Source organism: Peromyscus maniculatus, chromosome 11 (assembly GCF_049852395.1).
Source record: "Peromyscus maniculatus bairdii isolate BWxNUB_F1_BW_parent chromosome 11, HU_Pman_BW_mat_3.1, whole genome shotgun sequence".
Lineage (NCBI taxonomy): Eukaryota > Metazoa > Chordata > Mammalia > Rodentia > Cricetidae > Peromyscus > Peromyscus maniculatus.
Genome location: NC_134862.1, coordinates 61,846,851 through 61,874,020, shown reverse-complemented (window position 1 = coordinate 61,874,020; position 27,170 = coordinate 61,846,851). Strand labels below are relative to the sequence as shown.

At 41.1% G+C, this 27,170-nt stretch overlaps 1 protein-coding gene across 16 annotated transcripts in view; it reads left to right on the top strand.

The window, feature by feature from the left end:
- Positions 1-26,889, top strand: part of Smg7 (SMG7 nonsense mediated mRNA decay factor) — an 81,903-nt gene extending 55,014 nt beyond the window's left edge. For 10 of the 16 annotated variants that reach the window (XM_076547621.1, XM_076547620.1, XM_076547623.1 and 7 more), the window contains 18 exons: positions 441-512; positions 1,416-1,566; positions 1,890-2,025; positions 5,298-5,460; positions 6,087-6,240; positions 7,332-7,402; positions 9,196-9,256; positions 12,928-13,047; positions 13,933-14,221; positions 16,826-16,970; positions 17,357-17,739; positions 19,113-19,484; positions 20,157-20,306; positions 22,149-22,229; positions 22,630-22,789; positions 23,489-23,659; positions 23,780-23,925; positions 24,546-26,889. In XM_076547621.1, coding sequence (XP_076403736.1) covers positions 441-512; positions 1,416-1,566; positions 1,890-2,025; positions 5,298-5,460; positions 6,087-6,240; positions 7,332-7,402; positions 9,196-9,256; positions 12,928-13,047; positions 13,933-14,221; positions 16,826-16,970; positions 17,357-17,739; positions 19,113-19,484; positions 20,157-20,306; positions 22,149-22,229; positions 22,630-22,789; positions 23,489-23,659; positions 23,780-23,925; positions 24,546-24,659 — 2,939 coding nt within the window. In that variant the 3' untranslated portion in view covers positions 24,660-26,889. Of the gene's footprint in view, positions 1-118; positions 225-440; positions 513-1,415; positions 1,567-1,889; positions 2,026-5,297; positions 5,461-6,086; positions 6,241-7,331; positions 7,403-9,195; positions 9,257-12,927; positions 13,048-13,932; positions 14,222-16,825; positions 16,971-17,356; positions 17,740-19,112; positions 19,485-20,156; positions 20,307-22,148; positions 22,230-22,629; positions 22,790-23,488; positions 23,660-23,779; positions 23,926-24,545 lie in introns of all 16 variants that reach the window. The other 6 variants (XM_076547627.1, XM_076547626.1, XM_076547629.1 and 3 more) reach the window with 2 other exon arrangements.
- Positions 26,890-27,170: the final 281 nt, after the last annotated feature.

Here is a 27,170-nt window from a genome sequence, read left to right as displayed (position 1 = left end):
TTAATACTGCTGCAGTAGATATGGGGCATTTTTCAAAAATCACTTTATAAGATATTGAAGGAATACTTAATTTTCAGATCGTATTGTATAGTGTTTTTTGTTTTGTTTTGTTTTTAAGTGCCATATAACTCACCCCTTCTTGTGGGCCGGCTCCAGGTCACCAGCATAGTCCATAGTGGGAGCTGGTGATGCATGACACTGGAGGACCTGAAAATGGGGGCTAGGTAAGCTTTCAAACTGGTTACATGCTGAATGTCCCAGATACAGAAGGCTGGATGGACACGTCACACATAATCCTATAGTTAATTTGTTTTCAACTTTATGTCTTTATTATCTTTAGAATTTAAAGCTCTAGCTGTTTTGGACATGCCTTCCTGGTGGTTTTTGTGTGTTTGTATATATCTATATGGTTTTAAACTGAGTTTTCGTTTTCTTCTCAGCTCGATACAGAAACCAGACCAGCCAGGCAGAGTCCTACTATAGGCATGCAGCTCAGCTTGTCCCCTCCAATGGTGAGTGGGCCTGCCACCTAAAGGTTGACAATGTCATTTCATTGTTTACAGCACTATGGCAGATAGGCTCTGCTTTTTAAGTGTGTTAAAGCAGTAGATGTTGAATTTTGGGGTCATTGAGTTTCATGTTTTCCTTTTTAACTTTTATACTCTATACACTTAACATGGATTTTTCTTTAAAGAAGGTTACTTTGTTTGAAAGCCAGTATAAGTGGAATTAATGTGATCTAATAGTGTTTCTACAACTCTAGCATTCTTAATTGGTCTATAGAATAATCATCTTTCAAGATAACCATTTTTCCTAAAAGATAATACTTTTGATGGCTCCAAAATAGGCATTCTTGAATTAAAGAGCTTAACAGCAGATACAAACTGTTACAAATCATTTATGCTAAACCATGTTGAAATTTCTTTAGATTCTAGAAAATGTCTCAAGTAGAGCTAATGATAAACACTGTCCATTTCAGTTGCCTGTGTTAGCCTCCCCACCTTAGTAGCAGAGCTGAGTGTTTGTGATGAGTCCTCAGCACCACAGAGCTAAGGAGATTTACTAGATGTGTGCTTATTGTATTAATCCTGTTTTACGGCTTGTTTGTTTTCAGACAGTCCAGTTATGTAGCCCAGGTATACCTTTGAACTCTGATTCTCCTGTCTGAGCCTGAGTGCTTGGATTACAGTATGTGCTACCATACTCAATATTTAATTACGTGACTTTTTAACCTGCACATGATAGGGTGTGACATCACTAATGTGTACAGTTTGACATTATATCCAACTGTAATTGATATCACGAGATTTGCCTTGAATAGTACTTTGCATTATGAATTCATTTACCTGAGTATTACTATCTTGATAGCAAGATTGGTTCTTGGTGACTTTAGAATCTTAACTTTCATCCTTTAGGTCAGCCTTACAATCAGTTGGCTATCTTAGCTTCTTCCAAAGGAGACCACCTGACCACAATTTTCTACTACTGCAGAAGCATTGCTGTGAAATTCCCTTTCCCAGCTGCCTCCACTAATCTACAAAAAGCACTTTCTAAAGCACTGGAAAGGTAGGGCTGACTTTTTTCCAAGAGAATTTTGTGTAACATAGAAACTTAATTTCAAATTTTTGTGTCCAGGAAATACCAGTGATGTATTCATCTTTTATCTCTAAACCTATAGTTAACATAATTGTTTTGTGTGCAGTCACTGGGTTTTACATAGTTTGGGATTTATTGCACCTGAATGCTAACTCATCTAAGTTCTAGCTATGAAGCTAGACTTAAACAGAACCCTTTTCTTGTCTAGTGGATAGCTTTCACGCTAAATCCATTTTTAGGAGTTTTGCTAATTGTGCTGATTAAGATTCATGCAGGTTTTTCTTTCATTTCAGCCGGGATGAGTTGAAAACCAAGTGGGGTGTTTCTGACTTCATCAAGGCATTTATTAAATTCCACGGTCATGTATACCTGAGTAAGAGTTTGGAAAAATTGAGCCCTCTTCGAGAGAAGTTGGAAGAACAGTTTAAGGTTCGAGTTAAAAACAAAAAATTTTTGTCTTCTCTAATTTAAAACAGCTTAAGATTTGGAGAAAATTAACTTAAGAGTTTTTGTCTTTTTATGGTGTTGGGGATGTAACTGAGCATAAATAAGCTTAACAAATACTTTCGCACTAAGCTACACCCAGAGGATGAGACTCCTAGTTCCTATGTTGTTATATTTAATTGTGAACTCTTAATAAAAGTTAAATCTGGGGCGGTGGTGGCGCACGCCTTTAATCCCAGCACTCGGGAGGCAGAGGCAGGCGGATCTCTGTGAGTTTGAGGCCAGCCTGGTCTCCAAAGTGAGTTCCAGGAAAGGCGCAAAGCTACACAGAGAAACCCTGTCTCGAAAAACCAAAAAAAAAAAAAAAAGTTAAATCTGGAATATATGAAATCCTTGCATCTGACTTCCCTCTTGTTAACTGAGCTGTGGTATCCAGACATGCTATAGCAACCTTCTCATTGACTAACACCCTCACTCCACCCCCCGCCAGCTGGCAAAACAAGTCAAAGTAGAAATATATTAAGAAACAAGACAGTTGGGGCGGGCAGTGGTGGCACATGTCTTTAATCCCAGCACTCAGGAGGCAGAGCCAGGTGGATCTCTGTGAGTTCGAGGCCAGTTTGGGCTACAGAGTGAGTTCCAGGAAAGGTGCCAAAGCTACACAGAAAAATCCTGTCTCAAAAAAACCAAAAAAAAAAAAAAAGAAAGAAAGAAAGAAAGAAAAGAAAAGAAAAAAAAAAGAAAAAAGACAGTTTTAATATACATTACTTTGTTTTAAATGTATTTAAGAATCTTAAATATATTATTGAAATATTTGACTGTTCAGTATCAATGTTTAGGGCGCTGGAATCAGCAGTGAATCAGATATTCTAAATATTGTATTTCTTGATTGCTCCTTTGTACACTAAAAACTAAATGTTGAGAAGTCTTGCATTTCAAGGGCTTGGGTAGGCTGAATGGTGTATGCTTTTAATGTAATCCCGGCACTTGGGAGGCAGAGGCAGGTAGCTCTCTGTGAATCTGAGGACAGCCTGATCTTCATGGCAAGTTCCAAGCCAGCCAGAGCTACATAGTGATAAACTGTCCAAAACAAACAATAACACAAAACTTGGACAGTGAAAGTGTAAATTAGCTCCTAATATTGCCAATGTAAAATAATTCAGATAACCATTTGAGTTGATCGTTTGTAAGATTTTTTTTATCATATTTGCAATAGAAAAAGTTTGTGGCAAAATCATTTTTCTCAGTCTTCTCCTTTTTCCTTCCTCCCAGTGGCCTGTTTGAACTTAGGCTGTGGGATTTCTAGGGTTGAGTGTGCAAAAGACACACCAACTTAAGTGCTCTAACTACTTAGCCTAGAAAAGAGCTTTGGAATCTGAATAGACGTGTTGGATTAAAAGTATAACTGGCATAAACAGTTAGCTTATTTAGAAGGGTAGATGTAGAAATTGAAAGGAAACTTTTATTGGAAAATTCTATCACATAGTAGGGAATTAAGTAAAGAAATGATTGTCTTTGGAAAGGGGCTTAACAGTCTCAGCATATGCAGTGGATGGCAGGTGACATAGGGTTCAATTGTTATCAAAAACAGATCAGAAATTTTTCTCCAAAAGTAATGTAGGACTTGCTTATATAACTCACTGTGGCTATTTCAGGCTCTCTATAAAAACAGAAATCTCAGAATGCAGTAAAGGCAACTGATATGTCTGACGTGGCAGGAGCCCCACTCACCGTGGAGAAACTGCAAGAACTGTCTTTTCTGGATCTGCAGCTCTGGTTTCGTTTTTCGAGTTTCTTGTGTTTTGTTTTGTATAGATAATGGTCTCTCTCACTTTAGCCCTTGTTGACCTCAGAATTGCTGCAACCATTACAATCATGCCAACCTTCTGTCTCAACTTCCCAAATGCTGAGATTATAGGCATAAGCCACTACATCTAGTGTATTGTCAATTCTTACCAGAAGACTGCTGACACTTGAGTCTGCTGTCCAGACTGCTCCCTGGGGAAGGATGGAGGAAGGCTGCCTGCAACTAAAAATAGTCATCCTCGTAGCTGTCAACTTGGTTAGGAACTTAGGTTTGGAAATTATTCCATGTGGGAATAATAACCAAATCCCATCCCGGGTGTTAAAGTAGAAGTGTAACTGCATTGAGACCTCCAGCTACGAGAATCTGCAGGGTAACATCATCCACTGCTTAGCAGGTTACCATGAACACAGTCGCTGCTACTTAAATGAAACTTGCTCAAAATCAGATGTGGGTTTTTTTTTCTGAAAATTTTCAGTATGGTCATTGTGAAGGTGCTTATTAGACATCCTAATGGCTGCCCCAGCGTATTATTTGTCCTGTGTTCCAAAGTATGTGTTTTCTGACTTGTTTATAAAGTTTCTGTTTTTAAGAAGTGAAAAAAAAAAATTTCATGACAAATCTTAAGTCATGCTTCATGTATCAAGGGTTCAAAAAAAATACTTGAATCTTATTTTAGAATTCTATCACTATATATATCTGCTTTCAATCATTTGTCCTTTTAAAACATTTTATTTAATATGTATGTCTCTTATGAGGCAACCTCTAATGGATTGAAATATCTAAATACATATATAGTTCCAAATACTATCTTCTGAAGTTGCCTTAAAAATATATATTGTTTCTGAGGCTGGAGAGATTACTCAGCAGTGAAGAGTGTTGGCTGCTCTTCCAGAAAACCCTAAGTTCCGTCCCCAGCACCCACATGGAAGCTCACACTTATCTATAATTCCAGTTCCAGGGAATCCAACACCCGTCTTTTGGGTTTCAGGTACCAGGCATGCATATGGTACACAGGCAAAGCACCTATATTAATAAAATAAAAAGTAGGTAAATACATGGACAGTTTCTTAGGGCAAAAATGTTAGTTTAAATATCAGTGGGCAAGCCTCAGTGAAACATTTCACTATTAGGATAAGAATTTGTACTGTATCAAGCTGATAGTAGAAAAAACAAATAAACAAACAAACAAATAAATAAAAAAGAAATGGCTTAAACAACTAGGTAGTGCCTACATTAATTTTTTCTTTTCTTTTCCTTTTTTTTTAAGAGAAGAGTTTTCTTTGTAGACATTAGACCCATACAAAATACTGCAATTAAGAGTGAGACAGTTTACTCATGCAGTAATCCTATTACAATACTCTGATTCTAAATGTAGATGATTACTAATTCTTATGTCTAAGATGGATCCTGCTCTTGATAATACATGTAGCATTTTTTTCTCCTATTACAGAAGCTGCTGTTCCAAAAAGCTTTCAACTCTCAGCAGTTAGTTCATGTCACCGTCATTAACCTGTTTCAACTTCATCATCTTCGTGACTTCGGCAACGAAACAGAGCAGCCGAGTTACAGCCAGGATGAACAGCTATGCTGGACGCAGCTGCTGGCCCTCTTCAGTGAGTCTTCTCTCATTTCACTTGGAAGGGTACAGTTGACATAGTTAGGCGTTTTTGTAAATGTAGCCAAATGAGTCCTTTTTCTTTCTTTCTTTCTCTCCCTCCCACCCTCCCTCTCTCCCCGCAAGACAGGGTTTCTCTGTTTAATACCCCTAGGCTGTCCTGGAACTAGCTCTGTAGACCAGGCCATCCTCTAACTCAGATCTGCCTGCCTCTGCCTCCAGAGTGCGGGGATTAAGGGCGTGCCCACTACCGCCTGTCGAGTCCTATATTTCTTAATATTGGATCAGGAGACTTAAACATCAAATTCTGTCCTTTTGTCTGCTTATAACACTCACCTGCTTTATATAACATTTGGACACAAAAAAAGTGTTTTCTTTCTGTTCTTTTGATAGAGTCTTGCTATGTATTCCCAGGCTGACCTTGAACTCATGGTCCTCCTGTTTTTAACCTCAAGTATTGGGATTATAGCTGTGGGCTACATGCCAGCTGAAAATTTAGAAGGAAACTAAGATGCATGAGCGTTAAATAATACAGCAGAAGGCTCATAGTTGATATTTTGAATTGGTATACTGTTTAAAATGCCTTACACATTCTGAATTTTTTGTCTCTACTCCACTCCCCAGTGTCTTTTCTTGGCATCCTGTGCAAATGTCCTCTCCAGAACGATTCTCAGGAGTCCTACCATGCCTATCCCCTGCCTGCAGTCAAGGTCTCCATGGACTGGCTGAGACTCCGGCCTCGGATCTTTGAGGAGGCAGTGGTGGATGAAAGACAGTAGTAAGTGCTGTAGAGTGGAAGGTGGGGATGTGTGGCTTGGTACTCACAGACCTAGGAAAACTGCCTTCTGGAACAGTATTGAAGACTCTTTCTGCCTGCTCTGTCTACGCATGCTTTCCTTATGTTGAATTCTTCATGTGAGACACACAATCTTAGAGAGAAATTTGTGTGATTCCCATATTCCCCTGTTGCCATATCATGAAGAGGCATTTTTTACATTTCACAACGAACTTGAAATAAAAATCATTTATTTCTTCAGCCATACATGTGCCACACTTCTGCTTTTATTTAAATAATAAACTTCCTGTACACACACTGATAATGCCTTGTAATTATACCTAATTTGTATTATATTTAACTATAGCTATAGATGACTGAAAATTATTTTTACTCAAGACAGTTGAGATAATTCTTAAGAACTTTTGATTTTAGTGATGAACAGTATACTTTTGATTGTAGAAATAATTCTTCAAAAAGATTTCACAGTGGTAGAAAGTTCCTCTCCTGCGTGTCTTAGTTGTTTAAGTCTGAAGTTTCTGCTGGAGCCTGGCATGTGCACACTGACAGATGACTGTCTAATAAGTGATGGGACTTTGTTAAGACCCTGGGATCTCTCTAGTTCCAAATTCTTTTACTTTTCCTAAATGCCTTCACTTTTGATATTGTCATGAGTGGGGTTTGGAAACTTAGTTTCCTTTTAATATTAATGTAGGTTTTGCTAGTATAAGTTTTTAGATACTACTGTTTTCGGTATCAAATTTTTGTTTATGTGTACTCTAAAACTCAAACTTCTGTTTTGTTTAATAAATTAGGTCAGGAACTCTAAATAGATGTCATTTTTATAGTTTTTTAGTATTCTGATTTCTCTTACATAAAAATAAAATCCAAGCCGGGCGGTGGTGGCGGCGCACGCCTTTAATCCCAGCACTCAGGAGGCAGAGGCAGGCGGATCTCTGTGAGTTCGAGGCCAGCCTGGTCTCCAAAGCGAGTTCCAGGAAAGGCGCAAAGCTACAGAGAAACCCTGTCTCAAAAAAACCAAAAAAAAAAAAAAAATAAATAAATAAAATCCAAATTTTTCTTTTAATTTGCAGCATTTGGCCCTGGCTAATTTCTCTTCTAAATAGTTTTCATCCCCATGAAGATGATCTCTCAAGTACTAATGGTAAGAGCTGCCCAAATTGTGTACTATTGCTGTGGTTCTCCATCACTCATGGGAGGTTGACAGCTAGGGAAACTGGGCTTTTGGTGAAGCGTGTTTGTTTTACTTGAAGTCAGTGTTTCAAAGAGGCTCTGACTTCTGGTGCTGATGAAGTGGGTAGATGTGGATAATTCTCCTGAACTCCCTCAGCAGCTTCTCTGATAGATCTTAAGTAGACATTTGTGACCTTTAAATTCTATCCATTTTCTTCCCCATCTCTTCATCATTGCAAGTTATTCTGGGTTTTTGTTAGGTTTTAGATTCATGTATTTTACATGTGTGAGTATTTTTGCCTGCATGTATATATTCATACTATGTATTTGCCTGGTTGGTGCCTGCAGCACTCAGAAGAGTTTGAATTCCTTGAAATTAGAGTTACAGATGGTTGGGAGCCGCCATGTGGGTGCTAGAAACCAAACTCAGCTCCTCTGTGAGAACAGCAAGTACTCTTACTGTTGAGCTGTCTCCCCAGCCTCAATAGTGATTTTGTTTTATTTTAAGGAAATGATGTGAGCACCAGTCGTCCAGATACTCACAACACACAGAATTTAGCACCTAAAGCATAAAAAACACAAATTTCCGATAGTTCTCCCATAATATTATACTGTCCATGTGATAGTGCATGATCTTAGGGCTTTTCTTTATGTACAAACATAGGCATCATATACAACTTTAAAAATGCTTTTTAAATTAACAGTATAATGTTAACATTTTCATTTGCTGCTAAGCAGTTTTTACTGGTTTTGTAATATTTTACTTCATATGTGTGTTATAGTCTATTTATTTGTCTTTGAAATTTTCCTCATCGAGGGCCTGGGAAGATAACTCAGTCAGTAAATTGCTTCATCTCTCAAGCATGCGGGCCTGAATTTGATCCTAGAACCCATGTAAATTATTCCCAGCATCCTGAAATCCTAGGACTGGCAAGCCAGAAACAAGAGGATTCCTAGGACTCCCAGTCTTGGAATTCTGAGAGCCCTAGGATCCCAGACTTGCCAGCCAGTCTAGCCTAATTGGTGATGTCCAGCCCAGTAAGAGTCCCTTTCTCAGAAGAGATGGGCAGCATTCCTGAGGATGACACCTGAGATTCTCTGGCCTCCACTGTTACACAAATATACATGTGCACATGCAAGCATTTTCATAATTTAAATTTTTCTCAAATAGTGCTGTGTTGAGCTACATGGAGTTTCTTCATTAGTAATTCACAATGAGTCGCCTGAATCTTTTTTTTAGGATTTGGAAGGTTTGGGATAATGCCCAAGGCTATTTCTTGTAAGCTATCAATGATATTAGTATTCCTCTTTCTTTTCTTTTTTGATTTTTTTTTTTTTAAAATGACAGGGTTTCTCTCTGTAGCCCTGGCTGTTCTGAGACTTGCTCTGTAGGCCAGACTGGCTTCAGACTTGAAGGTCTACTTGCCTCTGCCTCCTGAGTGCTAGGATTAAAGGCTTGTGCCACCACACCCAACCTGAAGCTCTAAATTCTTGAGACAGCTGATGAGGAAGTTCTTTGTGCCAGCACCTTGAGTGTTTCCTGTTTGAATGTTAGGGGTTTATCTAGGTACCAAAGCTAACTTGCAGGCTTTTGTTGGATGACTTGTCCTTAGCAGAGGTATGATGCATAAAAGCAGAGAATGAACATTAATATACATTTTTTTTATATCTTTTTATTCACTATTTTCATATCATAAGTATTACTTCCAAATCATAGGATTTTAATTAAAATGTTTACAAAATTTGGTGTCTTTCTTTCTTTAGCCACACCACTTCCAGAGGAGTTTGAATTACAAGGGTTCTTGGCTTTAAGACCTTCTTTCAAGTAAGTAGCTATGAAGTGTTGCAGTGTTAAAAATTGTAGGAATCTGGCCTACCTGTTGAAGAACCTTTGATTTGCCCTGTGTTATCTTTTCTTTTTAACATTTGGGGTGGGGGGGCATGATGCATGCTTTACGACATACTTTCTTTATACATACATACTTTATACATACGTACACACACACACATCTGTGAAGTGTTTTTAAGAAATACAGAACAAAGGAATGGGGAAGAAAATTGCTTTCTGTAGTGTTACTTAAATTCTACTTTTTAAACATACCTTAAAATTAAGGGATGGCTTAAAAAGGAACCTTTCTGTCATTCATTCATTTTTGTATTTGGAGACAGGGTCTCACTGTGTAGCCCCAACTGGCCTAGAACTCACTCCATAGATCAGGCTGGCCTCAGACTCGCTGAGATCCACCTTCCTCTGCTTCCTGAGTGATGGGATTAAAGGTGTGCGCCACCAGACCACACTCTTTTATTTTTTGAGGCAGTCTGCATAGTCATTGCTGGCCGGAAGCTTTTATACAGACCATATTGGTGTTGAAGTGCAGCCATCCTGCTGCCTCTGCCTCCCAAGTGCCAGGATTACAGGCGTGTGCTGTACCACACCATACTCAGCAAATACTAAATTTTAGCTCAAAGTTGTTGCTTTACATTTCTTTCATATCAGGAGGAGTGATAAGGCGGTGGACATGGCTCAGTGAATCAGAATACTTGTGTAAGCATGAGTGTGGATCTCAGCATTCATGTAAAAAGCAAAGCACAGCTGAATATACATACCTATAACCACAGTGTGTGACTGGAAAAAAAATGAATAAATAAAAATGCCAAACTTTGGTTCAGTGAGAGACCCTGTCTCAAGGGAATAAAGCCAAGAGCGATAGAGAAAGACACCCATAGTTCTTCTCCATGTGTGTGCACGTATTTCCTGCATCACACACACCAATTTTATAAGAACTTTCTAAAACATTTCTCAGTGGCGAGGGGTTCCCTTCTCCAGTCACCTTGGTCTCCTCCTGCCCTCCTGGTCTGCCCTCCATCTTGTTCTTTCCCTCATCCTTTGCCATTCTCCATTTTCTAGTGTATCCCCCACTGTTCTTCCTCATCTCGTCCCAAATAGCTATCTTCCTTTAGCCTGCTAATATTTAGGTTTGTCTTTTTTTGAGTCTATTAAATAAAAAAATTCACAATCTCCATCTTTCTCTGTTGCTATTTTCTTTTTCTTTCTTTCTTTTTTTTTTTTTTTAAAGATTTATTTCTTTATTATATACAGTCCTCTGTCTGCATGTTTGCCTGCAAATCAGAAGAGGGCACCAGATCTCATTACAGATGGTTGTGAGCCACCATGTGGTTTCTGGGAATTGAACTCGGGTCCTCTGGAAGAGCAGTCAATGCTCTTAACCTCTGAGCCTTCTCTCCAGCTCTATTTTCTTTACTATACATTTCTTAAGAGCAGTGTACTCCATACAGTCGGTGTTTAGTTATTTCTCAACCCTGCTACAACTTAAAACTCTTAGTTACCAAACTCTAATGACTTGGTTTTTATGAAAACTGAATTTTTGTGAACTGCTACATACATAGTCTCTGAAGGATATTTAACTTGTAGAAATATCCTTTCGGACAGGACAATTCAGTCATGGATATTCTATTTAACATCTTTGCAACAGTTTGTCATTCCTAGTTTACTCACTTTTAAGCACAGTTTGATTTTTTTTTTCTTTTTAATAATTTTGCCTTTTTAAATTCTTGTAGCATAAGGCCTGTTGATAGTCATTCACCACTCTAGAAATCAGAAAAGCCTTTATTTCTGTTTGCTTTTCTCAGCAAGGATTTTAATTCTATGAAAAATGCCTCTCATATTTAGAATCTTCCGTGAGCACTGACGATACCTCATGACAAAGACACAAACTCAGGTTTACCTGTATGGAGTCACTCTGGGGTCTCCTTTGCTTGATGGCAAGTCCTCACCCTGGCCGGCTCTCGCCCCTCCTCACCCTGGCCGGCTCTCACCCCTCCTCACCCTGGCCATCTCTCACCCCTCCTCACCCTGGCCGGCTCTCACCCCTCCTCACCCTGGCCATCTCTCAGCCTTCCTCACCCTGGCCGGCTCTTGGCCCTATTTTCTGCCTTTGCTTTCTTCCAACCCCGTTTGTACATACCATGCACTCACTTTGTCCTTTCGAATGGCTCTGTGTTTTCCTCTGCACTTTGTGAGTGCTGTACGTTCCCATCTGTTCCTCTGCCTTCCCTTTACGTCTTTTTTGTTTTGTGTTGTTTTTGTTTTGTGTTTGTTTTTTGTTTGTTTTTGTTTTTGTTTTTTTTTTTGAGACAGGGTTTCTCTGTGTAGCTTTGGCCTTTCCTGGAACTCACTTGGTAGCCCAGGCTGGCCTCGAACTCACAGAGATCCGCCTGGCTCTGCCTCCTGAGTGCTGGGATTAAAGGCATGTGCCACCACTGCCCGGCCCCTTTCCCGTCTTGGTCAGCATTTGTCCTGCCTGGTAAGTTCCAGCTCAGGTGTCGTCATTCAGAAACCTCCCAAGGGTGTTTTTGGGAAGAAACTGCATTCTTTGACTTTGTGTAGTTTTATTATAAGGCTTATTGAGTTCTTTTGGTTTTTTGAGACAGGGTTCCTTTGTGTAGCTTTGCACCTTTCCTAGAACTCACTTGGTAGCCCAGGCTGGCCTTGAACTCACAGAGATCCTCCTGCCTCTGCCTCCCGAGTGTTGGGATTAAAGGCATGCGCCACCACCGCCCGGCGAGTTCAATTTTAATTACGTATTCCTGAAGGTAGGGACTATTTCTCACTTTGTGTGTCCTTCAGCTACTAGCTTGCTTGATGGCTTTTGGATTTGGGGATATGCATGGTTTGACTTTGTAGCCCAGAAGTAGTCAAGCCTGCTGTCCTTCTGCCTCCAACTCTCAAATGCCAGAATTAGAGGCATGCTCTGTCACCCCTGGCTTACATAGTTCTTTTTTAGACTTACTGACCTGAGATCTCAGGAACTCTTTTTTTCCACATTGGTTTAAACTTCTGTCTATATAATTTATGATATTTGCACATTTTCCTGACTTGGAGTGGACCATCTTAAAGTACATTGATACCATTGTTACTAGGCACCTCAGGACAAGGCAATTCAGAACGACCCAGTCTAATCCCAGGGAGTATGATGCCCTTGTCTGACCTCTGGGAATATCAGGCATACAACACATGGTGCATGTACATATATGGAAGCAAAACACTCCCACACACAAAATAATCAATAAAAAATGTGCTCCAGAGACCTTTAGAATTTAGAAAACAGGTATTTCTAAAACTGTGCTTAAGTTTCATATAGCGATAGAGCTTTTGCCCAGCATAGGCAAGGACCTGGGTTCAGTCTTAGGACCCCAAAACAAGCAACAAAAAAATAGTTTATTCTTATGACAGAGGAATCTTTAATAACAAGCTTGTGGATTATTTTTCCTTCTTTCCTCGAAAGTGAAAATATTACATTAACATAATGAACTTTGATGTTTGTTTCTTGTATTTGAAATCTTTGGAAGTATAAATTGAAGCAATCACCATTACAGTCTTACTCTATGTGGGAAACATCTTGAAATTTTTGCATTTGGTTGTCTGGAAATTTTCTTCAGTATTTCATTTTCTATAATGTTCTATGTCATTTTTAGGAACTTGGATTTTTCCAAAGGCCATCAGGGTATTACAGGAGACAAAGAGGGTCAACAGAGAAGAATACGACAGCAGCGTTTGATCTCTATAGGGAAATGGATTGCTGACAACCAGCCACGGTATGCCCAGGGCTTTCTCCTGCATTCCTTTTTGATCACTTTATCAACACACATACGCGTGCCTCATGTATATTTTAGGCTTTGGTGTAAATATTATTGATGATGAACTAAGTCAATATGTGTAGCATATCTCATGACCCAAGTGATCATTAGTTTATTTAAAGGTCTCTCTTCTCCCTGTTATACTGCCTGTTATCTATGATAAGAAGAATTAGTCTTGTCTTTGTTACTTATCATGTGCTCCTCCAATTTACAAGCATCTGTATATTTGAATTGAACTGGACATTATCAGGTCCAGTCAGGACAGAGCAGGATGATATTAGTAGCTAGTTAGAGACAAAGCAGATGTGGTTGCTAGTGTAGGGGAAGAATACAAGTTTTGGGGTCAGGTTGAAGTTCCATTTCTAGGTCTGTTCTTTTCCAGTTCTGTGTTCCTTGCATCTTCCTGGTAGATTGTCTCCTTTTCAGAGTCAGTTACTATTACTTCTTAATGGTTGTATTCAAATTCCCGCCATGTTCAGTGCTTGAAAAACTTACCATTTCTGAGTTTGAGCTTCCCTTTCTTTAAAATAAGGATATATAGCTACCTTATGGGCTATGTCAAGTGCTTAGACTAGTATCTTAAGTCATGCTCTGTAAACAGAACCACAGTTGTTAGAAACATGGGAAGGAAGGCAGGAGAATGGATGTGTTGTGATGTGAAATGTAGTCATGAGAGTCTCAGTTACTGACTGTTCATGCTGGCTGGATCTGTATTGTTAGTCTCCATCTTTTTTTTTTCTTTTTTTCTTTTTGCCTAAAAATATATTCACTTGTTGAAGCTACACACAGTTGAGTTACAGTTTTTTAGTTTTTTCATGTATGAATTTATTTTTGCTTTTTTAGGCTGATTCGGTGTGAAAACGAGGTAGGGAAATTGTTATTTATCACAGAAATTCCAGAATTAATACTAGAAGACCCCAGTGAAGCCAAAGAGAACCTCATCCTGCAAGAAACATCTGTGGTGGAGTCGCTGGCTACGGACGGGGGCCCAGGGTTGAAGTCAGTGCTGTCTACAGGCCGAAGTCCAAGCAACAGCTGTGACACGGCCGAGAAGCCAGTGGTCACCTTCAAAGAGAACATCAAGCCACGAGAAGTGAACAGAGACCAAGGAAGAAGCTTTCCTCCCAAAGAGGTGAGATGGGGCTGGACAAAGGAGTGACTGTAACTAAGGATGATGGACAGCAGCAGGGAGAGCTGAGACCAAGAGATGACCGCAGGAAGGTTCCAGGAACATGAAAGCAGAGGGTGGCAGTGCAGGGCAGCTGGGTTTGAACCGGAAAGCAGGTAGAGGACGGCTCACACAAATGGCAGGCTTTCTCCTTTTGTTCCTAAAGACCGGTACTTTGGCTGTTTCAAAGTTGAAGTGCATTCTTTGACTGCATAGGAAGGTCTGTACAGAGCAATGGTGGATGGTTAATTTATCAATTTGAGGGAGTTCCTGAGTCCATGAAGTTCTTGTTAAGTGCTCCACACAGGATTGTATTTTTCTTTGGAAAGTATAATTAGCACTAACTAATCTTTCAGAAGAGTTCTCAGGTTTTATAGCATCCAGTAAAATCAGGTTTATTACAGCTTTTATAGTTTTTGTTGTTGTCTTCCCCGCCCCCACCCCCACCCTCACCCTCACCCCCACTTGCACCCCTGTAAGCATCACTGTGCAGGCTGGGTGAAGTGGTGTATACATCTTTAAACCCAGCACTCAAGAGGCAGAGACAGGTGGGTCTTTGAGGTAGGGACCAGCCTAATCTAAATAATACTAAGTTCCAAGCTAGCCAGGGCTACATAGTGAACCTATCTCCAAAACAAAAAGATTCACTATACAAAGTAAAACTTAACTTTTTTTGAAGAAAACTGAAGCACCTTTACTTGGTATTATACCAATTTGAGCCAGTGGTGTTGTGTGGAGTAATATCCTGGCTCAAAACATTGGTAAAGCAAGAACTCAAGTCTTGCTGAGAAAAACACTTCCCAGCTATTTTGTAACCTTTTATATACCTTTCCAAAGAGATACTGGTACTATTATGTAATACAAAAGGCTCTTGACTGTCGTATGAGCACCGTTAATGTTTTGATGACTACTTAAGTAGTTATGTGATTTGTTAGTTCATTGTGGGAAATGTAGATGGTTGCTTGAGGAACTTCATATTGTAGAAGGCTGCTTATAAGTAAGAATACATACCTTCAGTTTACTTGCCCAATAGAATTGAGGGTGGGGTGATAAAATGTGGTTCCTTTTTTAATGTTTTGTGAGTACACTTGTGTATGTTTGCAGGTTTTGCTGGTATACACACGTGTACATATCTGAAGGTGAGAGACCAGCTGCAGTTGTTGTCCTCAAAAAGGCCATCTGCCTCCTTTGAGACAGGGTCTCTCGTTGACCTAGAGCTCACAGTTAGGCTAGACTAGCTAGCAAGTGAACCTTCCCCCTGGTGGGATTGTAAGTGCATACCCCACCCCTGGCATGTTTGTGTGCACAGGTTTGGAGATTGAATTCTGGTTCTCAGGTTTTCCGGCATTCTTTTGACTGACCCAGTCTCCAAGACACATGCATATGTAGGGAATGGCCTGAACAGAGGGTATGAAGGAAAGGCAAAGAAACAACAAAATCCCATCAAGTTAATTAGACCTGTGTTTGGGGACTAGGTCCAGCATCTTCTATCTGTCCTCTGTAATGGCCTCCCAGTAAGACCCATGCTGATAATAAGATCTCCTTTTCTGTCCTCCATCCATCTCAGATCTACCAGTAGATAACAAAATGTCTGGCATACAGTCATAGCCAGTACATGCCTGTAATGCCAGCACTTAGAGACAGGCAGGAGGATTGCTACAAGTTTGAGGACAGTCTGAGCTCTATAGCAGGTTCTAAGCTAGCCAAGGCTAAACAGACCTCAACGATACAAAACAACAACAACAAAAATTTGGCATACATAATATTATCAACTCTTTTTCTCTTAACTACTGCCTATTTTCTTTTATGTTTTGGTTGGTTGGTAGGTTGGTTGGTTGGTTGGTTGTTTCTTTGTTGTTGTTGTTTTGAGACAGGGTTTCTCTGTGTAGCCCTGGCTGTCCTAGAACTCACTCTGTAGACCAGGCTGGCCTCAAACTCAGAGATCTGCCTGCCTCTGCCTCCCGAGTGCTGGGATTAAAGGCGTGCGCTACCACCGCCTGGCCACTACTACCTACTTTCTTGCCTTTTGCTCCACCTTGAACACTGTACATGCTATTTCCTAATTGGCTTGATGTTTAGAACGTTGGGCCTATTCTTTGCTCCTGTAAGTATTTTCACACATGTTTAAAGAACTTTGAGCAAGTGCTACCTAGTTGAAATTCAACTGAGAGCCATAGTATGTCACCTATGGGATAATAGCTTAATTAAATCCACAATTTAGCATGAAGAACCCTAGGTCCCTTACCAGACAGATGATCATAGGCAAGTCTTTTAACCTGTTGGCATGAGGTATCTCACTTGTACAGCAAATGGTTTGTATGTTCCTTTTCCTTATTTAGTTTTTCTGTGGTTATGTGAAAGCAAAATAATCCTACTAGTAAATCTAAGCCTTTGTTTCTTTTACTAGTAATTTATTTTTATTTTCCTATATTGAACTTAGATGAGTTTAAGTTTCTTCAGCATACTTTGGACATAATGAGGTTTTAAATATTTTCTTAGAGTAGGTGTTTTTTTCTAACACGTGGGAACCAGGTTTTTTATAGTTAAATTTGCTTCTGTTGATTATAGGTAAAAGCCCAGACGGAACTAAGAAAGACTCCAGTGTCTGAGGCCAGGAAAACACCTGTCACTCAAACTCCAAGTCAGGCGAACAATTCTCAGTTCATCCCCATTCATCACCCTGGAGCCTTCCCTCCTCTTCCCAGCCGACCAGGTAGGTACACATTCTGTACCTAATTCATCTGTAGGGAGTTTTCTGTTCACTTGGATGCTTTGTATGTACCCTTAGGGTTATGTTACTAAGCTGTAATTTATAGGAGAAAGAAGTTCAAGTTCTCTAGTTCTTGTTGAGCCATTTTTTTTATATAGTTCATAAATAAGTGCCAGTTTGTTACTATGAAGGAATTGTTATTATTCAACATGAGAACCATCTTTAGAATTGTCTGATTGTATAGAGAAAAAGTAGCTACTACTCTGTATTTCTTAACATCATGTTAATTGTTGCTTTTATAATGTGTTAGAAACACCCTCCCCTCAAATTTTGCCCCTTTCTTTTGTTAAGTTTCTTTAGAACTAAAGCTGTGTTCTTCTGTTTTGAAGGGTTCCCGCCCCCAACATATGTTATCCCCCCTCCTGTGGCATTTTCTATGGGCTCAGGTTACACCTTCCCAGCTGGTGTTTCTGTCCCAGGGACCTTTCTTCAGTCTACAGCTCACTCTCCAGCAGGAAACCAGGTGCAAGCTGGGAAACAGTCCCACATTCCTTACAGCCAGCAACGGCCCTCTGGACCAGGGCCAATGAACCAGGGACCTCAACAGTCACAGCCACCTTCCCAGCCACCCCTTCCTTCTTTACCAGCTCAGCCAACAGCACAGTCTGCAAGTCAGTTGCAGGTTCAAGCTCTAGCTCAGCAGCAGCAGTCCCCTACAAAAGTCATATCAGCTCTGGGGAAAAGCCCACCTCACCACTCTGGATTCCAGCAGGTAGGCAACAGTTGTGTGTACTGCCAGCTAGAAGAGTGAGAAACACGAGAGAACTCAGTGTTTGACCATTTTATAAATGCTAGTTAAGTTTTGACATTGTTCCTGCTTAGACTTACAGTGATTGTGATAATACAAAAGTATCCTTTATGTTGTTAGGAAGTTTAAATGTTTGCTGTCTTACTTTATTTGTAAAGGGTGGTGTATTAGATCTTCACTATCGTTTTCCCATGCTTATCAATCGCTCGTTTATTGAAGATTTTCTGTAAATCTCACTTTCTTTTTTTTTTTTTTTTTTTTTTTTTTAAGACAGTTCAGATTCTTCTTTTTTTTTTAAGATTTATTTATTTATTATGTATGTATACAGTGTTCTGTCTGCACATATCCCTGCAGGCCAGAAGAGGGCACCAGATCTCATTACAGATGGCTGTGAGCCACCATGTGGTTGCTGGGAACTGAACTCAGGACCTCTGGAAGAACAGCCAGTGCTCTAAACCTCTGAGCCATCTCTCCAGCCCAGGATGATATTAAGTGTTTTTTTTTTTTTTTTTTTTTTTTTGATTTTCGAGACAGGGTTTCTCTGCGTAGCTTTGCGCCTTTCCTGGAGCTCACTTGGTAGCCCAGGCTGGCCTCGAACTCACATAGATCCGCCTGGCTCTGCCTCCCGAGTGCTGGGATTAAAGGCGTGCGCCACCAACGCCCGGCAAATCTCACTTTCTTAATGTGAATGTGTGCATGTGTATAGGTGTGTGGGTAGGTGCATATGCATGTGTATTTGGTGCTTTAATGTGGAAGCTGGAGGACAGCCATAGTGTCATCCTAAAAAATGCCCTCCACCTCCTTTGAGATAGGGTCTCTCATTTGTGGAGCTTACCAGTTAGGATAGACTAGCTGGCCTTAGGTATCCCCGTAACCATCTCTCCAGCACGGAGGTTATAAGCATGCCATCATGACCAGCATCTTTGCATGGGTTCTGGGGGCAACTCAGGTTCTTGCTTCACCAACTTTGTCGTTCCCCCCACCCCCACCCCATAATAGCTCTTACTTGAATGGACATAGAATTGTAATCTTAAGGTGATGGTAAGATGAATGTGACACCAGTCTTAAATGTCGTGTCCTTACAGCACATGAACACGAAGGGTGAAGCACATCCTGTCTCACACACGTTCATTGAACTTCTTAATAATTGAATTGAACAAGGTCCTTATTTTCTCAGAATCGCTGAGTGTTGAAAACCTTAAGGAGTAAGGAAACTGCATTTTTGTCTAGAATCTTGGTTATAAAATCCCACAAACTCACTCTCTGAATCTTGAGAATTAACGATCAGTAAGATTGCAGTTTCTCTTCGACTTGTTGACAGGCACCTCTTTTTTTAGTATCAACAGGCAGATGCCTCCAAACAGCTGTGGAATCCCCCTCAGGTTCAAGGCCCACTAGGGAAAATCATGCCTGTGAAACAGCCCTACTACCTGCAGACCCAAGACCCTATAAAACTGTTTGAGCCGTCATTGCAGCCGCCTGTAATACAGCAGCAGCCTCTAGAGAAAAAAATGAAGCCTTTCCCCATGGAGCCATATAACCACAACCCCTCAGAAGTCAAGGTCCCAGAGTTCTACTGGGATTCTTCCTACAACGTGACTGATAACAGAGCGGTAATGGCACAGCAACCAAATATGGACCGCAGGAGCAAACGGTCACCAGGAGTCTTCCGTCCAGAGCAGGACCCTGTGCCCAGGATGCCATTTGAGGTGTGTGTGCTTTCCCGTCACCAGGTTCCATGAAGATAGGCCTGGGGTTGTAGAGCTCTAGAATTTCTCAACTAGACAGTTGAAGTTGACATATTAAAAATGTTAAAAGTTTGTGAGAAATGGACATTATAAAGACTACCTGTGGTACAGGACTTGGCCTCTTCAAAACCACACGTGTTTATTTGAGGGAACTGAAGAATTGAATAGTTATTATTGAACTGTACTGGTATTGGAGAAAAATAATCTAGTGGCATCATGGTAGAGAATTGAGAAGAGCTTCTTAGTTGGGTTGAGTCATCTAAGTTTCAAATAGGTTTCAAGGATATTTAAACCAATTGCTTTTTTAAGTGGAACAGAGTCAGTCCTCTCCTTGCCTTTGTTATTCAGGAGAAACAGGGTTAACTTGGAAAGGGCTGCTTTCTGTGTTATTTGACTGCCTAGCTGCATTAACATTACGTCCTGCTCTAGTACTTGACTCTTCATGACTTGGTCTCCCTTCTCTGTTGGCTGTGCTGCTTTACGTTTGTGTTTCAGCCTTTTCCTCTGTGTGCTCCATCACAATTAACTGCGTCTCTACCCTTGGCATTAGTTGTGGTATCCAACTAATCATGCTTCTGTTCTTATGTGCTTATGTCCCTAATTGCATCTCACAGTGATCCTTTTTGTCACTAGGACCCCAAGAGCTCCCCTCTGCTTCCTCCGGACCTGTTAAAGAGTCTGGCTGCCTTGGAGGAAGAGGAAGAGCTGATCTTTTCTAACCCTCCTGATCTTTACCCAGCTCTGCTGGGTCCTCTCGCCTCTCTTCCTGGACGAAGCCTCTTTGTATGTATTTGACATTAACTCTGCTTCTTGCTCTAACCACAGCCTCTTTTCTAAGGCTTCTATAATACTTAGTATAGGTCAGCTCTTCATTCTGGGGCTTTCCTCTTTATGGGAATATAAAGTCTATTTCCATAGTGCCTGAAATTAACCGGATAATGTAGGCGAGCACAACCAGTGATGGGGACTCCAGCTCCCCCAAATGACAGTCCTAGCCCAGATACGTGTTAGCCAGAAGTGTCTTGTGCTGGTCTGCCTATACTCTGTGTGATCCTGGCAGATTAACTCCCTTGTCAGGTAGTACATACCCCTGAACTCAGATGTCGTGTGTTGTTAATACATTAGTTAAGGACATGGAGTTTTGTTTTTTAATTCTCAAATGTATTTTAAATATTAAAGGAAATACGTTCCGCATTTTACAACTGATTGATGACTCTTTCTTGTTTGGCTCACTGACCCATAAAAAGAGCCCTGATCTAAATTCTGAGTTGGAATTGTGAAACAGAATGGATAAAAATGAAGAAACTCTCTGGAAGTGGTTAGAGCACTATAAATGAGTGGCTAAGAGTGTAAATAATTAGGATAGTATAGAATAAAATGCAAGAATTAGTTACTGATACCTGTTTGGAAACAGTCTTCTAGAATCCAGCCTGCAGAGTGTCATTCTTTGCTCACTAGTATTTCCATCATATTTTAACTGAGGGCATGGGGTATAAACATAGGAAGTAAGGTGTGCATCTTGAAACCTCCCCCACCTTCTCTACATCATAATACAACATGCAAAGATTTTGAGGGGTTTTCCCCCCTAGTTTTTTTCTTTCCCATAGAATACTTAGAGGATTAAAATGTATTAATCATAGAATCAGGAGAAATAAAAATAGCTTTGTGATAGTAGCTGCCATCCCTGGGACTTGAGCTTGCTTGGGCAAGTGGTACTAAAAGCTTCCCGGGGCACAGAGCACAGGAGCTGCAGCAACCCAGCTGCTCTGTTGCCTCACAGGTGCACCTGTCTTGTGCCTGTCGGCTGGTGTAGTTGCAGGTGGTACCTACCTGTGTGTCCACTGGCCTTGTCCACGAACTCTCCTTATTCCTGACCTCTACCACTGATGGGAAAACAAGTGGGGCCTTGAAATGGTTCTCTCTTTTTTTTTTTTTTTTTTTTTTTTGAATGTTTAAAAAAAAACAACAGTGGAAAGCAATTAGCCTTCTTGTACTTGGTTGATAATGTAATGTGTGAAAATGCTTTACATATAATGGGTGTTGAGCACATTATTAAACTGCTGTCTAATGACAGGAAGCATTAGAGAGATCCAGCTTTCTCTCCCTTTCCCCCAATAACCTTCTTAGGGCCACTAAATAGAAACTCAACTTAGTAGTTAATGTATATCATTAAGTACAGCTGCTTAGGAAGCATGAAAACAAAGCCAGCTATCAAAATGGATTTGAAAGGCCTTTTAAAGTCATTAATATTTTAAAATTTTAGGGAGTAAAACATGCCAGCATAATTCATCATCTTTTCGGTAAGGGAATCCTGAAGGTCATACCTAAAAACCATTTCTAGTTTCTGCCGCATCGCTGCACTGGACCAGATAACCCAGGAAAGAAGGTCGGACTTACCTGTGCGTGCCAACTGGCATGTAGCTGGTGTCGTGGGATTGACAGATGTGCATATAACCTTTTCTACATCTTAAACTGAACACGTGGAACTGACAGACACGTTGCTTAAGTGGTAGTCTTGTACTGTGGAAGCATAAGTAAGAGTCTTTTTCTGTGGTAGTCTTTTTACTTTAAAATGGAAGGAATCACTGGTTTTGTGTTTTTGTTTTTTTTTTTCTGGAACTGAAGAAATCCTTACTGGAGAAGCCTTCAGAACTCATGTCACATTCATCTTCTTTCCTGTCCCTCACTGGATTCTCTGTCAATCAGGTAAGGGAGGTTTTTATGTTTTTATTATAGATTGCTTATTTTCTTCTTTTCAGTATAGTATTCTTTTCTGAGTCTTGATTTTTACCTCCTTTGTCTCTGATTGGGGCAGACTAGTGACCTATATTTTATGAGTTTGAGCCTTTTAACTTCTCATTCTGAATTTCTTAGAGTTTGGTTCTTCAGTCAAATAAACGACTCTCTCTCTCTCTCTCTTTTGGCCTCAGAAGGTTTATGTAGACAGCAAACTACAGTGACAGAAAGGCAGAGGGCAAACTACAGTGAAAGACGTTAGTCTGGGGGAGTTTGTTTACTAAGCAAGCTTTAGTCTGCTGAGCGTCTGTGGGTGCGGCACAGACTCTTTTTAATCTCTCTTCCTGGATTATTAACTTACATCTTTCAGGAACGATATCCAAACAGCAGTATGTTCAATGAAGTGTATGGAAAAAACCTGACAACCAGCTCCAAGGCAGAACTGAACCCCTCAGTTGCCTCACAGGAAACATCACTGTACTCCCTTTTTGAAGGGACCCCTTGGTCTCCATCACTTCCTGCCAGTTCAGGTATCAACTAGTGCTTAAATTATAAAATTTACCTTTTCTTCTCATCCATATTGACTAAGAATTAGTTTCTATAATTAGATGGTTTTGTTATTAATCATATTTGTTCTTTCTTTGTTAACAATGTTTTGGAGATTTATTTTTATTTTATGTGTATGAGCATTTGTCTGCATGTTTGTGTACCACATGTGTGCAAGGCCAGAAGAGGGTGTTTGATCCCCTGGAACTGGAATATAAATAGTTTTGGTGGTGGGTGCTGGAAATCAAACCCAGGTTCCCAGTGCTTTTAACTGCCAAAATGTCCCCTTTTGTTTCAGTTTCAGTCTTGTTTGTTTCAGTTTCAGTTTTGTTTCAGTCTAATTTATATAATTCTTAAGATCAAAATATTCTGATTCTGATGTCCAAAAGTTGAAATAGGTCAGAACTGCATGTCTGATGAATTTGTCTACAGTTTTGTTTTGTTTTTTGTTTGTTTGTTTTTGTTGTTGTTTTTTTTTAGGGTGGAGAATGTGCCTTGGATATGTGCAATCTGACACATTAGTGATCTGACAGATTGCCCCATGGCCTTATCTGGTCTTCTCTCTAAAGCCTTGTTATAATGCTTTCATTCACATTTGATGACCACATCTGAAGGAAACATTAGTTCTTGACTTAGTTTGTAAAATACCTAGTCGCGTCCTTATGTTGTTAATTTTTTAACAGATCATTCAACACCAGCCAGCCAGTCTCCTCATTCCTCTAACCCAAGCAGCCTGCCCAGTTCTCCTCCAACACATAACCATAATTCTGCTCCCTTCTCTAACTTTGGACCCATTGGGACTCCAGATAACAGGGATAGGCGACCCACAGATCGGTGGAAAACTGATAAACCAGGTAGATCCACATTTCTTTATCTACCAGGCAAAAGGGAAATGACTTGCTCTGACTTTGCATGGAGTTTAATATTTGCCATTGATAAAACATTTTGAATTCTTACCCATTTTCATCTCTTAGCCATGGGTGGTTTTGGCGTTGATTATCTCTCAGCAACATCATCATCTGAGAGCAGTTGGCATCAGGCTAGCACTCCAAGTGGCACCTGGACAGGCCACGGCCCCTCCATGGAGGATTCCTCTGCTGTCCTCATGGAAAGCCTAAAGGTGAGTAGATTTGAGGAGCAGGACGCACAAGGCTCGTACTGCAGAAGTGTCTGCTTTCACCCATGAAATTGAGAAGACCCTAGGGGTTAACTCTGTGTAGTATCAGGGTGTTGGAAATGGTAAAGGGTTTAGTTTCATCCTTATGTTAAAATGCTGCTTTATATTGGTGTGTCTGATTTCAGCTTTATTTGACCAATTATGAGTATAGAATTTTAAATGTCTTGTTTGCCTAAAACTTTTACAATAAGCTTACTCTGTCATGTCATATGAATTTTAGTTAAAAAACAAAAACAAAAAACAAACTTCAAACATAATTTCAGCTGGCCATACTGGTACACGCTATACTCACAGAATGGTTTGAATGAGAGGGATAATCTTTCCAGGCCAGGCTAGGGTACATATCGAAACCCTGGCTTGGGGTTAAAAAAACTGTATTTTCCACTGTTTGAAGTTTTAAAATAGTCTTAGGAACAAGTCCGTGGTGACTTTTTCTTAGAGCTGAGTTGCTTGGGATTTAGAGGACATGTTTGCCTTTACAGCTGGCTAGGATTTCAAACAAATCCCTGTCAGACAACCATGACATTTGAACTCTGCTGACAACTTTCTGGGCTATTTTTCAGTCCATCTGGTCCAGTTCCATGATGCATCCTGGACCCTCCGCTCTGGAGCAGTTGTTAATGCAGCAGAAGCAGAAACAGCAGCGAGGACAAGGTGCCATGAACCCTCCACACTGAGGCCACAGTAGCGACCCAGGGAATGAAGGCTCCATAAACCATGGCATGTTGGGTTTGCAGGACTGGCCCACACGGTCCCTGCAGGTGGCAGCCCTCTCGTCTGTTTCTTGCTGTCGAGAGGGTGTAAGTGTTCCACCAGCCCGCTGAGTGTGCACGAAATGTTGGCAGTGCAACAAAAAGAAAAACCATCAGGAACTCTCGTTCCCCCGGGGCTTCCCGGAGGGAGAGAGGAGCTGCTGTTTGTCTCACTCAGTTACTGATAGCACGCCTCTCACCTTCTCCACCGCGCATGTCCCCAACACGTGGGAAGTGGAAGCTGAGAAGGGAAGGCAGATGGGAGAAGCCAATAGGAACTTCTCAGTCCTTTTTTCCTCTTTGGGGAATAAAATAGGAATCCATTATGAGTGCTTTGCTGACTGAGAATGTAGTTGAAATTATTCTTAAACATCTTTTATTATTACTCTCAGTAGCAAACTACCACACTGAATTCTTCCATACACAGGTGTACTTGTAGTCAGTGTGGAGCAAAGACAGTCCCGTGTGCTGCTCCCGAGAGAGGTCGGTGGTGACGGCACAGGGAACTGACCTCTTAAGCCGGGGGAGTGTTCCATAAGGGAGAATACAGGCCTCCTAGAAGGTTCTGCTAGGCCTTCCTCCAGCCTGGGAACTCCAGCAGGAGATGCCCCTCACTCTGTAGGTGCTCGAGCCCCCATCGAGGATGCAGTGTGGCTGGTGCTGCTGGGCTAGCCCAGCAGGTGGCTGCTGGAGATTTCGATTACTGTTTCTGACTCCTACACTTTTGCAGTAGCAGAGCAAGCAGTCTCACAGAAGGCAGGCTAGTCCATCCATAGCCTGGGACACGTGCTAGTAGGTGGATGCTTTCAGTGTGGTCATGTTTGGTTACGTTGGTTTTGGGTCCCCATCCTGCTCACCAGCCTCTTGCACCAGTCTCCACCCCTTTAGCCATATGCTGTATCCTAGTCATTGTTATTCCTACCGTGTACAACATCTCGTCAGGACGCAGCAGCTTGGGGCCGGCACTGGGCCCAGAGGTGGTCTGAAGAGGAGGGAAGCAGTCAGGAGTGCCTGCATCGCCACCGAGGAGCCGGCCTCTGCCCAGTCAGTCACAGGCTCCCAGCCTTCACCTCGAGAGCAGAACTGAAGGCAACAGGGACAAATGCACGCTGTGCAGAGAAGCAAACAACGAACGCCACTTTGGAAAGGGCGAAAGAAAGGAATAAACTTTATTTGATATTTATTGGGAGGAAAGAGGACTGAAGATGTTCTGTGTAGGAACAGAAGGACAGCATTTCTGTTAGTCATTTCCTGGAAAAGTAATATTTTAAGGGGAAATTATGGAAACAATCTAAATGTCCAATTGCTGTGCTAGGGTAGGGATTATTTTCTGGGAGATAGGTGTGTGTGCACGTGTGTGTGTGTGTGTGTGTATGTGTGTGCGCGTGCATGTGTGGATGTGCGTCCATGTCCACACCTGGCCATCTACTCTCCCAGAGGGCAAGGGCTGAGTGTGGGAGCTCGGTGGACCTTACTTGTAGAGCAAAGCACATCCAGGAGCCCGGGTGTCACAGGATCTGGGTGGCCCCGGCAATGAGAAGGGGTGAGGTATTGCTCATTGCTCTTCAGAAAGAGTGCTTGGAGCCCCAGGCTTACACTATTGCTCTTTTAGTTTGACATGGTATTTGGGTTTTCTTGGTTCCGTTTTGTTTTTGAAAGGTCTGGAAGTGAAACCCCCACTCAATGGCAAGTGAAACCCTCTGTGCTGCTCCAGTCCCGTCCGTGTGTCCACCTTGGTCCTCTTCCCTGTTCTTCCTGCTCACCCAGTTTGTGTACGTAAGCTCTGCCTTCAGACAGCTGCAACATTCCGATGGTGGAAATGTCACTGATTCTTGCACCTTAGACCAGCCAACAGGTTTACCAGCTCCCTCCCAGTAGTACCCACTTCCCATCTACAGCCCCGGTCTGCATGAGAATTTGGTGTTTGGAATGTTTTATGACTCTCGGCTGGGTTCCTCGCCTTGCCATCCTCACTGTGGGGTAATGAGGAAGAGGAGGAGAATCTTCATCTGGTTTTGTGTAATAAACTTTCCTTTGTGTTTTGTTTTGATTTGGTTTGATTTGGGTTTTTTTTTTTTCCTCCTGTCTGTCTGTGCAAGATCTGCAGCTGCTGAAATCAGCTTTGCCTTTAATTAAACCGTGTTCTCTCCAACCAGATCTGTGTATGGAGTGTTTATTCTGCCTTAAAGGATACAGAAGTAAAAACACAGCTCAGAACTTGAGCTACTCCCACACCTGCAGGAACAGAGATGGTCACAACTGGGTAGGCTTTGGGGTTACATTTGCTTTTCTTAGCATTCCAGTGAATTGTTCTGGAAAATGATAGAAATAGACGACTGCCACGATTCTTTACTGGAGTGGCTTCTGTAAAGGCAGGACCATTTATTTTGTAGCTTATCAGGAGGTAATTCAGTTTATCATCTGGCCTTTAAACCT